Source organism: Aethalodelphis obliquidens, unplaced genomic scaffold (assembly GCF_003676395.1).
Source record: "Aethalodelphis obliquidens isolate GAN/ISIS:26980383/991018 unplaced genomic scaffold, ASM367639v1 scaffold10, whole genome shotgun sequence".
NCBI lineage: Eukaryota > Metazoa > Chordata > Mammalia > Artiodactyla > Delphinidae > Aethalodelphis > Aethalodelphis obliquidens.
In genome coordinates, this window is record NW_020837954.1 from 35,094,758 (window position 1) to 35,110,888 (window position 16,131).

The 16,131-nt window shown below is 45.7% G+C and overlaps 1 protein-coding gene across 3 annotated transcripts in view; it reads left to right on the plus strand.

Moving 5' to 3' along the window:
- Positions 1-16,131, plus strand: part of PRKCH (protein kinase C eta) — a 223,423-nt gene that overhangs the window by 194,068 nt on the left and 13,224 nt on the right. For all 3 annotated transcript variants that reach the window (XM_027111430.1, XM_027111432.1, XM_027111433.1), the window contains exons 11-12: positions 6,949-7,087; positions 7,741-7,929. In XM_027111430.1, coding sequence (XP_026967231.1) covers positions 6,949-7,087; positions 7,741-7,929 — 328 coding nt within the window. The remainder of the gene's footprint in view (positions 1-6,948; positions 7,088-7,740; positions 7,930-16,131) is intronic.

Genomic DNA, 16,131 nt, shown 5'->3' on the forward strand with positions numbered 1-16,131 from the left:
TATTAATAAATAAATTAGCTTGCTTCCAAAATTTGCTGTTATGCACAATACAGCAACAAACATCTTTGTAAAATAAGACTTACGTTTACACTCTCCAAATCATCACTTCATGTAGCAGAGGTTGACAGTTTAACCTAGAAAGAATCCATAAGATGGTTTTGAACGTAAAAGGGTAATGTTTTCTAATCCTTTTAAATCTTAACAGGACAACATATGATCCACTGGAAGCAAAAGAGTTGGATCCCTGCTTCCCGGCACTCAGCTATGCTACCCACTCTGACTATCATTTCTCTCTAGTGTTTGTGGTCTCAGTGTGAAAAAGACCAGGGGTGTTATCCTCAGGATACACTTCCCAAAGCTTAGTACCAAGCCCTCTCCTTTTTATTCCATTCTCCCTCCCCAGGTGAACTCATCCACACCCAGCTAATGGCTTGCAAATTTCTATCCTTTGCCTGGCCTTTCATCTGAGTTCTAGCCATGTATATTCAGCTGCCCATTAAACATCTCCACTCAGATGTCTAAAAAATACCTCAGTATGTCCAAAATAAATTCTTTGAGCCAGAACATGCTCACACCTTCTTTCCTTTTACCTTCTCCATCCTTGCATTACTAAATCCCGTTGCTTTTTTTCCCCTAGTAGTTCTCCATCAGTCCAGTTCTTTTTACCTTACTGCCCCACCCTGATCCAGGCCACCATCAGTTCTTTTCTGAATACTCCATTAGCTTCCCAGCTGGTCTCTTCATGTTTGTTCTCATCCCCTCTGACCTATTATCCTTCCTGTGGCTGGAGGCTTGTTGTGAAATCAGATTAATGCTATCCTTCTCCTGTGGAAGACCTTTCAGTGGTTTCTTTTAACTCTTGGGCTGGAGACTGAAATCTTCCCTGGACCCTGGTATATCAGGCTCCTGCCATTTCCTGCCCCCTTCAGTATTCTGAGTCCCTTGCATATTGCCTGGCTCACAGATGGCACCCAAAGGTTTGTTGGGTGGATGAATGTCTGAATGTCTTCTCTGAGGTGACATGAATGGCATTACTATATCTAACTTGTGATAAAACCAAATTTTAGGCTTTTGTTATTTCAGTGACTTTTCAAAATTCTTTTACCAATTTAATACAGTCCGTCTTGCTTTGAAAAAATGTCAAGTTTATATAAACCCACATATTCAAAACCCAAGCCAGCCCTAAATGGTTTTGTTTTGAAACTAAGATCATAATCCAAATTCACTCTCTTGGCAAATGCCACCTCTTAACTCTTGCCCACATGCCAGCCTCTCTTCCTTAGAAGAGGGCAGCAAGTTACCTTCTCAATATTTGACAACTAGAGAGGGATTTGCTATGCATTCCCTTACTCCTGTACCTTCAAGGATTGTGTGAAATCCAGTCAGCTCCTCCATGCACAAGCTAAGAACCAAAGCAAAAAAATTATTTTTCCAGAATTTTGATCATGCATTTAATAATGTGCACAAAAATGGCCTTTGGGCGTAATTCAGGGTCAGGATATTTGTTGATTTTCAGATGGTTCTTGTTTCTCAATTGATGTAGTCCTCTCAGGAAGCAGTCTACTAGGAGGGTTAGCCAGTGACACAATAGTACTGCATGGAAGGGAGTGTGCCTGTTGTAGTGGGTTTGGAGCCCAGGCCTCGGAGGGAGGTGAGCAGAACTGAGTTCAAATCCTGACTTTATCCCTGGCTCACTAAATGATGTTGGTGTAGAGCCTACTTCATAGGGTTGTTTTGAAGGTAAAATAAGAATATGGATAAAGCACTTAGCATTTAGTGAACTTCAGTGTATGTTAGCTGCTAATGACACTGATTGTTGTTATTATTATTATCATCATCATCCCCAGAAGGTTTTTTCAGGTTCTCTGGACACACACATACCCCCAAATGAGCAAACAGACAAAAAGCAATTTACTTACAATAGTATATTGACTGTATATTTTAGGAAAACTAATAGCAAAGTTGTACTTCATTAAAAAGTTGTTGTCATTTAGATTTAGATATTAAAGTATGGATAAATGAGATGACTTCATGTTTTGGATTTGCTTCCAGATCTGGAACAGGTGGGTCAACAAGGGAGAAAATGCACAGCTGAAACAGGATTGGGCGTCGATAGCGGCTTTTGCTGTGAGATCACTGCGGGAGTCGTTGTGTTATTCACTACACTTTTGTATAAGTTTGAAGTTTTCCAAGATAAAAATTTTTGTAAATACATTAAAAATAGCTACTGAATAGCCTCTTAGATGCATTCTTGTTCAGGGAGCCAGCTCTCAACTCACTGTCCTTTATTTCTTTTGGAAGAGTAACTGATTCTAGTGATCTAAGCAGTAAGTCTCTTGTCATTATGTTTTATGACTCTCAGAATAGCTCATGGTGGAAACAAAAATAAATACAATTTCTGAATTTCCTTTGTCTTCAACCACTTGAGAATCCTCTCTGAAACCACTGTGGGCATTTTAAGTAACCCTGATTACCCAGCAAGAACAATGTACCTTTCAGACCATCAGGGAGGGTAAAATAACTCTTTCTACCCTTCTGTGCTTGCATAACAAAGGTATAGCTATTAAATACAAGCGCTCAATAAGCTAATGCATGATGAGCCCATAACTGTGTATTCAGCAGTTTAGGATCTGAGCCTCTGCCCTGTATGAACTTGTAGTCTTCCTTGTGTAGCCTTGTTAACTTTGGCTGCCGAGTTACATGTGGGCAGAGGAGGCTGAGGAGCTCCAAAGCCAAAAACGGACCTCTGCATATTTCATATTCAATTCGGGAGTCAGAGAGTGACTTTTTTGCTTTTTTTGTTGTTGTTGTTGAAGTGAAGATATCTATTTACCCTTAGAGCGGAAGCTGACCGTGGCCATAAATGGTTCTGTAACCTTTGCGTCTGTTTGAAAACCCTCTTCCGTCTGCGTGTAAACCAGGGGAAAGGATTATGCTTGGGTCCTCTCTGCTTTATAATTGCCCCTCCTAAAGCAGTTTCTTTCCTCCAGCTTCACTAAAGCAAAGAATTTGAACTTATATTTCAGGGCTCTTCTTTTCCCCTGGAATCTCTCTCTAAGGGGTAAAGCGCATGGATTTTTATGGGTTTAATTACTTTGGAACAAAAGTCCCAGTGAAGTTTATGGAACTTCCTTCCTTCCCCTAAAAATAAAACAGGCTCTGAACTGACCAGCACGACTCACTGTTATCCATCTGACATTCTTCTGCTTATGTCTTTGGTCAGCATCTTCTGCCAGCCCCGAGCTGAGACTAAGGAGGAATAAGGCTCAGCCCCAGCCACGGGGGGAGACAGGTGCATAGACAGAGTCTTCTGGAGTACAGTGAAAGGTGTGCTGTCGTAGGGCTCCGAGCTGCGTTGACTAGCTGGGGACATTAGAACAGACCCCACAGTGGAGGTTGAAGATATCTGGGCTGAGGGCAGAACTGATAGCCTGGGATTATGTTATGCTCTTAATCGAACCCCCTTAGGATCCCAATTTGAGAGTTTTGTCCTATTAGGTAGCATCTGGTGTGAAACGAGCAATGGCATTTCCCTCAGGGCTGGTCCAGTTCTGAGAATGCCTAAAATGAGACTGCAAACTCAGGACTGAGGTATATAACCTGCCTCTGTGTCCTGGGGCATCCTATGACCAGGCTGAGGCTCATCCCCAGCGCTGCTCGGTTCTGCGTCCTGAGTGTCGGGGCTGTGTTCCAAGACTGCCGTGTGCAGAGGGCATTGTGACGGGCAGCTTAGAAAACTGATGACAAAGCACTTTTCTCTCCCCGAACAATTCCTGCTACCTGTGACAGCTGCTGAGCAGTAAACAATCAAACCCCTTTACCTGGGTGGTTAGTGACAAGCTCTCCTGAGCATCTCAGGCCAGCTCTTTAGACCGTTGTGAGTTTCTGTTAGCACTTGTTTCTGCTACCCAAGGAGATCCTTTCCGAGCCCTTATCAGGCATTATATCAGCCCTTATCAGCCCTTCAGGAGAGTTCAGAAATGCAGTCACCCTGTTTGGCAATGTGAGAGAGTCAGAGCGCTCTGGGAGCAGGACCACATGAGCCTGGACCGCTGGGCTGGAACATGGTGCTGATAAAGCCAGTCCCCAGGCTCGGGTCCCCCACGGCCTTGGTCTCTCCTGAAGCCACAGACTAGAGGTGGCTGGCCGAGGTTAGAGATTATAATGTTTGCATCAGTCCCCAGAGGAGCCAGACAGCCGGGCGCTAATAGGGCCTCGGGTCTGAAACCACTTCTGGAAGAACAACTGCGTGAGACCGTGCTCTTGGCAGTGGCCGTGACCAGTGCCATCCTCACCCCCAACCTGTGCTTTTGGGATTCCGCCTTCACGCTGGCTAAACAAATCTTGCTCACGCTGGGTGTGTGTGTCTAGGGGTCAGTGGAGGAGGGTATGGTTTCCACAGACCACAGCCCACTGAAAGCATTGCTTGTGAGGGAAGTGGGATTCTGCTCAGGGAAAGGGGCGGGAGCCTGATTGGAGGCCGGAGGCCGGGTTTGGGTTAGAGGCGGAGGAGCCTCGCTTTCCTGCGGTGGCTGCACAAGTCCCCAGCACATCTTTGCCTGACGCCCGGGAGACGCCTGGAGCGCAGGCACAGAGCGGGGCTGGTCTGAGAAAGCTCTGCTGCTCTCACCTCGCTTATCGGGGATTCCTGGAAAACAGGACTTGGTTTTCATTCCTGGGTGTCTTCCAGTGACCACTGTCTGTAAGACCTGCATGGTCCAGCTGGATCAACTCACAGCGCCCAGTGTGGAAACCAGTCTCGCCAGTTCTGTCATCACCTGCTTCCTCTGAGCCACAGCGTGATTCTGGGCTGGACAGAGACCAGCCTTTCCCATTGGGCCAAGCAGCCCAACAGACCTTTATTGTCAGAGCAGGGATGGGAGAACAGAGCTATGAGTGCCTCGACACAGCCCACTGGGGACATGAAGGTGCCCAGTGAGGGGCCGCCAGCACTCCTAACAGCACAGCCCCGGGAGGCCGCGGCCGTGGCAGCCTCCCACCTGGCAGGCGACTGCAAACCTCCAGGGAAGGGTAGGCACCTAGCGTCGCCTTCTGGCTGGGCAGCCTTTCCTTACTGATAAGTCCGCGTGGCTGCCTCTGAGCACGTCATTCCTTCAAAGACCAAAAGCATAAAGGTGTCGCCGCACAGGCAAAGCTGCTTCTCTGGACCTCTCCCGAGGCTGAGCTTAGAGGCTGGCAATGGCGTCGGTGTGTAGGACTCTTCCCAGTTTGCCATGGTGCCAGACCTCCGTCTTTAATGATGCCCGGATATGCATGGCGATGGCAGAGGTGGCGCCAGAAGCCTGTGTTGGGGAGGGGGTGTTCGGGGGGCACTGCCTTTCACGTGCAGACAGTTTTATTAGCATCCAACCCATGTTCCTGCCTCCACTGAGGCCTTTTACCAGACAGTTCTGCTGCTGGAAACGCACTTCCCTTAAGTGGATGCTGCTCCTAGGGGTTGGGCGAGGGACGGTAAGTGACCTTTTGTCCTGTGCTCACCATAATATCTGTATCTGGGGTACACCTAAACAAACCCTCTTCTTACCCTGTTTTGCTTTTCCCTGGTTATTCACGTCCCCACTGACCCACTGAATCTAAGACAGAAACCCAGGGGTCATCAATTTTGCTGCTGCTTCTCATCTCCCTCTAAATGGTCATCGAGCCTTAATACTAACTGTGTTTTCACCAAAGCGCTGCTGACTGACCCCCTAGTTTTCTTTCCATCTGTCACTGTCCTTGTTCAGGTCGTCTCTTCCCTGGACTGCTTCAGCTGTCTCCAGCTCATCTCTTCTCATCAGCTGGAAATCTTAATTAGAGAGCTTCAGTGGGTCACTTTCGCCTAATATCTAAATATCAGAATTCCTTAGTGTGGCATTCAGGATACTTCACGGTTTGGACCTAACTTTGCCTTCTAGCCCTGGCATTTTGATGGCCCCCGTGTTCCCATGCGAGCCCCCTCTCCATCCTTCCTACACCACGTGGGGTTCCTGAGCCCACCTGCACCTCACACCTCTGCGTCTGCTCCATGTAATAGCCTTGACCACCTGCCCACAGCGACCTTCTCACACCCCTTCCCTGTCTGGAAGATGCTGACTCATGTTTTAAGACCCAGCTCAATTTCTGTTTCTACTGTGGAAATGTCCCTCTCCCCTCCCACTAGAAGGAATGAATTGTTCCTTCTTGTGTTTCTCTCACAGAGCTCGGTTCATACTTCCTTTGTGCCACTTGTATTATACAACAGTTGGTTCTGTCTCCCTCCCCAACCCCCTTCTCATTCTCCTCTCCTCCTTCCCCCCCCGTGTGTGTGTGTGTGTGTGTGTGCGTGTGTGTGTGTGTGTGTGCATGTGTGTGTATCTCTATACACACACATCTATATGTATACATTTTGAACAAATATTTATTGAGTGCACTATGCTAGGCACAATGGTGAACAAAACCCACCTGGTCCCTCCTCCATGGAGCTTACAGTCTAGCAAATATTTGTCTCCCCATTATACTGTGAGTTCCTTAGGAAGAAGGATCGTCTGTACTCTTCATGCCTATCACAGTCCGTGCCACACAGTGGCCACTTGCTCCGGAATGTTCACCGAGTGAAGTCCAGTGGGCAGAGATAGATGCCAGAGAACAGGGGGCGGGTGGGTGGATGTCTCATGGGCTTAAGGTAAGTGGGAAGCCTGGAAGTCACGTTCTCAGTTTCTAATGGGTAACCTGTGTTTTGATATGTGGTTAGCCCATTCAGATGGAACCATCGTCTAGGGACCACGAGGCAAACGTCAAGAGCAGATCCAAATTTGTTCTCCAGATAACACAAGGAAGTGTGTTCCCTTTGAAGGGTCTGTGCAGAAAGCTCTCCCAGCTGCGTGATCTCCCATCCCGTGACCCAGCTCAGCCAGGTGGATGGCATGGGGCCTGGCTGCCCCACCACATGCTGCTTTTTGTTTGTTGCAGAGATCTGAAACTGGACAACGTACTTTTGGACCACGAGGGTCACTGTAAACTGGCAGACTTTGGAATGTGCAAGGAGGGGATCTGTAACGGGGTCACCACGGCCACCTTCTGCGGCACACCCGACTACATTGCTCCAGAGGTGAGTGTGCTTGCTCCTTGAGCAGCTTTGGAAATCCAGGCTCTCTAGCAGCCCCATCAGAAAAGCCACACAGGCTGCATTGATGTGCTGCAGCCTGGTGGGCGGCATTGAAAGTTGACGCCTCCAGACTCCTTTGTGGCTCATTGGGTGAATGATGGCTGAAAACGTCCTTGGTTCCTCCCGATACAAATGTGAGTCAAAAAGTTTTGTAAACTTTGCAGTTGCTTTAGGGTTTAGCCCTGAATGAGGACAAAGTACGTTCCAGGCACAGCTATTTAATTTTTTTCTTTGCCTCTACTCAGTTGCTTTGATCCCAGCCCCATTTAGCAGAAATAAAGACCAGCTCTTGAATCTTTCCCATAGGAGTGAGTGAGCCCACAGATACAGTTCCAAAACCCTTTCCAGTTTGGATCTGCATATACTATGACTTTGGCCTAAGCAGGCCATAGATGTTTGATCACCTGGATGACAAAGCCTCTGAATTGACCCCAGGGAGAACAGACCACCCTCTAGAGATGGAATGAAACACGTATGCCAACGCAGCAAACTCCCTTGTTTTACTTCACCTCCTAATCCATCATTTTCCTTAGTCATTAATGATGCACTTGTTCATCAGATGCACGAAGTTCTTCTCACATTACCCCTGTGCACAGATCCTCCAGGAGATGCTCTACGGGCCCGCAGTGGATTGGTGGGCAATGGGCGTGCTGCTCTATGAGATGCTGTGTGGCCACGCGCCCTTCGAAGCAGAGAACGAAGATGACCTCTTTGAAGCCATACTGAACGATGAAGTGGTCTACCCGACGTGGCTGCATGAAGATGCCACAGGGATCCTGAAATCTGTAAGTTAGGTGCGCTCGGCCAGCTTTTGAACTACTGCAAACCAGCTTGACGAGTGTGCTTCTTGGGCTTCGGGTTGGTTTGTTTGCTTTTGAATACCACCCGCCAGGAAGCTACCAGCTCTAACTGAAATCTGTGTTTTAATCTGTAGAATCAAAGAAGCAGAGTTTTCTCAGGCTGTTTTTTTTCTCTTACTCAATAGTTATTTTGGAGCCGATGCGTGAGCAGTTGATAGCATTGTTTGCCATATATCAAGTATTTCTAGCACTTGTGGCTTCAGTGTAGGTGAAGTGATGCTCCCGCTTCATCCAGTCGGGACACATAAGGCCGTTGGGTCATGTGAACAGCACTCCCGGTTGTTTCGATACGGATTGTGTTTCTGTCGGCAACATCGAAGGATGAAGGGGCCTTTCCCGTAGTGCTGGGAGAGGAGAAGAGAGGTTTTCCAAAGTTGTGCAGGATCTCATTTGCTTCCATGTTATCCTTGTGCAAGTCAGGTGCCAGGCCCAGGATTCAGGTGCAGTGTAGAATATCACACTGAAAAAGTCTTTCATTCGTGCATTTAAGGCATTGTGCTGGAAGCCTTATTTTCAAGTGTGGAAGAAAGTGGATCTGATGCTTTATGTTGAAAATAAGAAAGTAACATGTAATGAGAGAATAACATATCATTTGGGTCAGTTCTGTATTAGAAAATCAGGTATTATTTCCCACTAAATGCATAGGAGGAATAAAGATGAATATTCTTCAAATAGGGAAAACTCAGAACAATCCATTCTCTCCTGGATAGTATCTATGGGATAAGAATGACTTTGCTCAAATCATATCCTTTCCAGTGATTTGAGACAAAAAAACTAATTAGCCATGCTGGTGAAAGACTTGTCTCTCTTTAGAAATTGCCAGTCATAGGGACTTCCCTGGTGGTCCAGTGGTTAAGACTTCACCTTCCAATGCAGGGGATATGTGTTTGATCCCTCCTCAGGGAGCTAAGATCCCACATGCCTCATGGCCAAAAACCCAAAGCATAAAACAGAAACAACATTGTAACAAATTCAGTAAAGTCTTATTGAATGGTTTAAAAATGGTCCACATCAAAAAATAAAAAATCTTAAAGAAAAAGAAAAAGAAATCTCCAGTCATATAATTAGTGTCATTTTAAGGACATTTTGTGTACAGATCACTGTGTCCTGGGGCTGATGGGATGATTGTCCCTGCGAATCCTCTACGATGGTCTTTAGAGACCGCATCATCGTTTGAGTTGAACATTAACCCACATCTGCTTCTCTCAATTTTTTTATTTCCAGTTTTTAGGAGTCCTCAACCTCTTTCTGGCATTTAGAATCCTCTTAAGAGAATTCTTTCTGACTAAATCTGGGACCTAGATTTCATCCCTTTTAACTCAATCCCTGTAAAACCTAGAACTGGCACTAAGCAATGTTAAGATCATATGGAACTATTAAGATGGTTTCTTCTTAACCAGATAAATCCAATTACTTTTTTTTTTTTTTACTTTTATTCGAGTATAGTTGATTTAAAATGTTGTATTAGTTTCAGGTGTACAGCAGAGTAATTCAGTTATATATATATACATGTATTCATTCTTTTTCAGATTCTTTTCCCGTATAGGTTATTACAGGGTACTGAGTAGAGTTCCCTGTGCCGTCCAGTAGGTTCTTGTTGTTTATCTATTTTATATGTAGTAGTGTGTGTATGTTAATCCCAAGCTCCTAATTTATCCCTCCCCCGATTACTTTAAACTGTATCTTTGATGTATATAGAAATATTTTTGGTAACTAGAATATATGTTATCCAGGAATATCCTCCCTCCACAATCTTTGTTCTGGGAGAAAACAGAGCCTCTGATGCCTAAAGAGAATCTGCTCTTCAGTGTGGACTGAGTTGTTCCCTCCACTTCCTTCTGCGAAGCTGTGAACCTCTTCACTTCCCTTTATTTTGGCCCCTTTCTAATGCTAGCAGCTCAGCGGGTCATGGTAGCGGGTCATGGTGTGTCACTGGCCAAGCACTGATTTTCCTAAGTGGCTCTCTGTGTTCTGCCGGGAGTCTCCCCCCTAGGAAGGAGCTTGGGTTTCACCCCGTGGCGGTCTTATCTCCCAGCTCTGTTACATTCTGGCTGAGTGACCTTGATGAGCTAACACACCTCTCTGAATCTCCGTGTCCTTGCTCATAAAATCTTATAAAATTGAGGTAATAAAATCCATGTCATAGGGTTACTGCCCAGATGCAGTGAATGCATATGTAAACCACACAGGAACACAGTAAGCATTCTGTTTCTTCCTCCTTCAAGGAGTGTACCTTAAAAGTGATTTTCTGGAAAACACTGGAAAAGGTGTCAGAGAAAATTACTAAAAAACAGTCACCGAGAGGATTTCTGAGACAGTTTTGTACATTTCAGCCTCCAGACCTAAAAATAAAAAGCTTCAATGCTGTAGCTGAGGAAATTCAGCTGTTCTTGGCAGAGGACTGAGACATCTAAACAGAAGTGTGATCAAAGAAAAGACAGAAAACAGGGAAGAGCACTGAAGACTTGGGGCGAAGCACCCAGGAGCGAAGGGTCAGGGCGTGGTGGTGAGGAACCTGCCTCCAGAGCAGCGCTGTCCGAGGGCAGATATTGACGCTTTCACCTGCTGGCTGTGGGACCTCGGGAAGATGGCACAGTTTTGCCGCTCCTCGGTTTCCACATCTGTACCCTCAGGCTCTGAGATAATGCGTGGAGGACAGTTGGAACAGTGCTGAGCACAGAGTAGGTGCTCAGGAAGCAGCCACCACTGTCATCAGTGAGAGCTGGGTGCATTTTTATTATTTTTTAATTAATTAATTTATTTTTTGGCTGCGTTGAGTCTTCGTTGCTGCGCGTGGGCTTTCTCTAGTTGCGGCGAGCGGGGACTAGTCTTAGTTGCGGTGCACGGGCTTCTCATCGCGGTGGCTTCTCTTGTTGCGGAGCACGGGCTCTAGGCATGCGGGCTTCGGTGGTTGAGGCTCACCGGCTCTAGAGCGCAGGCTCAGTAGTTGTGGCGCATGGGCTTAGTTGTTCCATGGCATGTGGGATCTTCCTAGACCAGGGCTCGAACCCCTGTCCCCTGCATTGGCAAGCAGACTCTTAACCGCTGTGCCACCAGGGAAGCCCTGGGTGTATTTTTAGATCCTTTGCCCTTTTCTCTGAAAAATTATGACTCTATTTATTGTATTAGGAAACGATTTAAACTGCTTTCTGGCTGTAATTGCAACTTGATTCAATTAGACCATTACAGTTTTTTTTTTAATTGCTACTAGAAACCTAAGAGATTATCCATTAAAATTCCTTCATTTAATAGATGAGGAAACTGAGGTCCGGAGAAATTGTGACTCACCAAAGACCATTCAGCACATTACTTAAAACAAACAAATAAATTAGAACCCTTGCGCAACTCGCATGGGAATATAAAATGATGCAGGCACTGCGGAAAGTAATATAGCAGGCAGTTCCTCAGAAAATTAAACATAGAAGTACCATATGACCTAGCAATTCCATTTCTGGTTGTATATCCCGAAGAATTGAAAGCAGGGGCTCGAACACATTTGTACATCGATGTTCATAGCACTATTCACAACATCTAAAAGGTGGAAGCAACCTAAGTGTCCATCAATAGATGAATGGATAAACAAAATGTGTTAGTCAGCCTTACAAAGGAAGGAAATTCTGATGCACGTTATAACCTGGATGAACCTTGAATGAATTATGCTTAATGAAATAAGCCAAATACAAAGGGACAAATGTATGATTCCACTAACAGGAGGTTCCTAGAATAGTCATTCATAGAGACAGAAGCAGAATGGTGGTGCCGAGGGCTGGCGGCGTGGGTGGGTGGAGAGCTAGGGTTTAAGGGACGTAGAATTTCAGCTTGGGAAGATGAAAGAAGTTCTGTAGGTGGAGGGTGGTGATGGTTGTACAACCATGTGAATAGACTTCATCCCACTGAACTGTACACTTAAAAATGGTTAAGACAGTAAATATTATGTTCTGTATATTACACCACAGTAAGGAAAAAAACCTGGGGTCAGAATCCAGCTTTTCCTGACTCCCAGTCCAGGGTTCTAAGCTAGCTACACCTGGCCTTTCCCCATTTTTCTTCTACGTCTCATTAATAAGTGTCCTGTACCCTTAGAGCACCACGTGTTAGTGCCCAGATTACTCCCTGATGTGATTTCCACTTGTCCTAGAAGCATGAGCCACTGGAGGAAGTTACCAGGGTCCTGTGTACTTAATACCCACAGAGCAAGAATCTGCCACCTCTTTAACTTTCCGTAAAGTAAGATATAACGTTTGTGATAACCATGTTAGTGTTATTTAAAGATTGTGCATTTGAATCTTTCTCTTTTGACCTGAGTTGAGCCTGTGACGGTAGAAGGAGAAACTGATACTTTAGGGAATTAGGATCCCTGTCTAGTTCCATTTGGCAAATACTTGTCAGATGCCTTCCCTTGGCTTGGCCTGCGCTAAGTGCCGGGAAGCAAAGCTGAAAAGACACGGCCTCTTCTGTTGCTCACAGCCTCGTAGGAATGAGGACACGTAAACGGATACTTAGCTGGCTGCCGAGGAGGAATGATCAAAACTCTCTCTGGGGTCAGGGACAGGGAAATGACATAAGGACAAGGCAGAGGAAGCGGCATGTAGGCTGGGTGCTGAGGAACAAATAAGGGTTCAGTAGGGTTGACAAGGGGGAGAAGGGTATTCTAGACAGAGGAAACAACTTGTGCAAAGCCTCGGAGGGGAGAGGCAGCCTGCGTGTTCAAAGAACTCCAGTCACCAGTTCCGCCGTGGGTGTGTTAGGTGCAGGGTAGGGGCTGGGAAAGATGAGTTTAGGAAATGGGACCTCTGAGGGGTTGGGGAGACATTCAGAAAGTGGTGTGTTCCTTGCAGTTGGTCACATAGGCCTGGAGCTCAGGAGAGAGGTAGGAGGTGACCACTGTAGCATGGTAGTGAGAACAGGGGAGAAGGCATGGCCTGGGGGAGAGGGTGAAGAGTAAAAGGAGGACAAGGCCTGGGGACACCAGTATTGAAAGGGTGACAGTGGAAGAGGAGGTCAGGAAGGAATGACTTCAGGTTGTGTAAGCATCTCAATCTGCAGCTCATCTGCTAGTTTTACTTGTGGTGAAATAGGCCGGTGGTTTTACAGTGTGATTTCCCCAGAAACTGATGCTTGCAATAACTTTTGAGTAGTGCTAGCCAGGTTCAGGAGCAAATGGTCCTTGGCCAGAAAACCGAGAGCTTGGGGAAGTATCTATTAGGAGGTAGGTAAGTTGAAATGTTTTTAAGGACCCTGAACAAGCTTTCATTTTGTTGTGTAATTCCAGATCGAGGTAAGGTGCACTGCTTTCTTTAAAAACACAGACTTCAGGCCTTTGCCAAGGATTTTGTGACCACCTGTGGTTCTGGGAGCTCAGTGACTTCAAGAGTTCCTAATGTTATGAACCTAGAGGGTATCATGCTTAGGGAAATAAGTTAGAGAAAGACAGATATTGTATGATATCACTTATATGTGGAATCTAAAAAATAAAACAAACTAGTGAATATAACAAAAAAGAAACAGACTCAGATATAGAGAACAAACTAGTGGTTACCAGTGGGGAGAGGGAAGGGGGCAAGAAAGCGGTAGAGGATTAAGAGGTATAAACTACTATGTATAAAATAAGCAAGCTACAAGAATATATTATACAACACGGGGAATATAGCCAATATTTTATAATAACTATAAATGGAATATAATCTATAAAAATTTTGAATCACTATGTTGTATACCTGAAACTGATATAACATTGTAAATCAAGGATATTTCAACTAAAAAAAAAAGTTCCTAATGTTGACTCCACTGGGTAGTGTCTTACATAGTCCCCAAAACTGTGAGGAAGTCGTGCATGCTGTTTTGGATTGTAATCACTTGTCATGGAGCTTGGTGACTATTAGAAACATAAACACAGAATTTCAGAGATGGAGGATCTTTAAAAACACTTTGTCTAGGGCTTCCCTGGTGGCGCAGTGGTTGAGAGTCCGCCTGCCGATGCAGGGGACACGGGTTCGTGTCCCGGTCCGGGAAGATCCCACATGCCGCGGAGCGGCTGGGCCCGTGAGCCATGGCCGCTGAGCCTGCGTGTCCGGAGCCTGTGCTCCGCAACGGGAGAGGCCACAACAGTGAGAGGCCCGCGTACCGCAAAAAAAACAACACAAAACAAAACAAAAAACACACTTTGTCTAACTCCCTGGTTGGTAGGTGAACCTGAGGCTGAGAGGTGAACCAACCTCACACAGTAGAATGGAAGGAGCACACACTGGTCTGAGGATCGCGAGACCTCATTCTACTCCTGCCACTGCTTTCCAGTCTGTACCTCTGTAACGCAATGATGTTAACACCTACAGTACCCACTTCAAATGAGGTAGCACCCATGAAAGCATTTTCAAAGTGGTATGCACAATACAGGAGTAGTTATGAGTATTGTTACGTTATGAGTAGTAATTTTACAGCACGCGGAGAGGTGTCATTATCTTCATCCTCCCTTTGAACAATCCACCAACATCATCAAGATTATTAAGCACTTAATTGTACATGAGGCTGTGTTAGCTTTTTTATTTTGGAGAGAGTTGTATTTCTGTTTTCCCAGGAGCCTTTTTTTCCAATTAAGCATTTTTTTTCTTATACCTTTTTAAAATTGTAGTTGATTTACAATGTTATGTTAGTTTCAGGTGTACAGCAAAGTGATTCACTTATATATATATATAATATATATATATATATTCTTTTTCAGATTCTTTTCCATTATAGGTTATTACAAGATATTGACTATAATTCCTTGTGCTATACAGTAGGTCCTGTTATTTTTCTATTTTTTTATTTTTAAAGATGTTGGGGGTAGGAGTTTATTAATTTGTTTATTTATTTTTGCTGTGCTGCGTCTTCGTTTCTGTGCGAGGGCTTTCTCTAGTTGTGGCAAGTGGGAGCCACTCTTCATCGCGGTTCTTCATCGCGGCGCGCGGGCCTCTTACTATCATGGCCTCTCTTGTTGCGGAGCACAGGCTCCAGACGCGCAGGCTCAGTAGTTGTGGCTCACGGGCCCAGCCGCTCCACGGCATGTGGGATCTTCCCAGACCAGGGCACGAACCCATGTCCCCTGCATTAGCAGGTAGATTCTCAACCACTGCGCCACCGGGGAAGCCCCTATTTTTCTATTTTATATACAGTAGTGTGTATCTGTTAATCCCAAACTCCTAAATTTACCTCTCCCCACTCCCCAACCCCCAAGTTGAGTACCTGAGTGCACCCCAAACAAAGATTTTTAACAAATAAACAGAGAAGGAGCAAGCACCCATTGGTGAGCTCTGCCCACGCTGCTGCCCTCGCCTCTGTGTGCGATCCTTCCCCACCAGAGAGGCAGGAAAGCCAAGATCCCTGAGCCAGCCCTTCACGTCCGTTCTCACCACCGAATCAGCATGGTGGGTCGTCTCTCCTTGGCTTCCTGAGATTTCCTGATGATCCTCTCTTTGGAAAGTAAGGTCAGCACTGTTCCTGGAACTGGTGTCTGCTGGATAGTTTACTTGCCCTTTTGTTTCTTCCCTTCAGAAGGAAATGCTTTCTGAATGCCTTCTTACCTTTTTAAGTAGAAGGTATTATTATCATTCCCTGTCTGTAGAAGCTGTTTGGATGCCCATTTATATAACACTAGAGAGTCATAGATGTTCAAGACCTGGGGGCTTCGTATGGTATAATAACGTCAGTGCGTCCTCTGAATTCGGGGTGAGGGGTGTTCTTCACTCTCTGTCGTTCAAGGAGAGTGAGGGGTTGAACAGGATGGGCACCAACATCTTACCCAGTGTAACTCCTAACCCAGTATTACTTTCCTTCCTCTCACCCTTCCCATCATCATCTTTACCCCCACCCCCAAGATTGGGTAGCCATACACCCAAAACTCAAAAGTCCTCCCAAATTTCACATGAGCTTGGATAGAGAGCTGAGAACTCGCGTGTGAGAACGCTCCCCACGGAGCACAGAGTTGCGGGAGGAGGCGAGGGGGGCACACAGCTTTTAGCCCAGTTTTCTACTTGAAAAAAATTCCCAAGTCATTAACCAGTGATCCTGACAACTGAAAATAACCATAGTATTCACCCCAAAATGTACAGCGGAAGACTTTTTCTTGCTTGCCCTTCTGTCTCTCGTGTC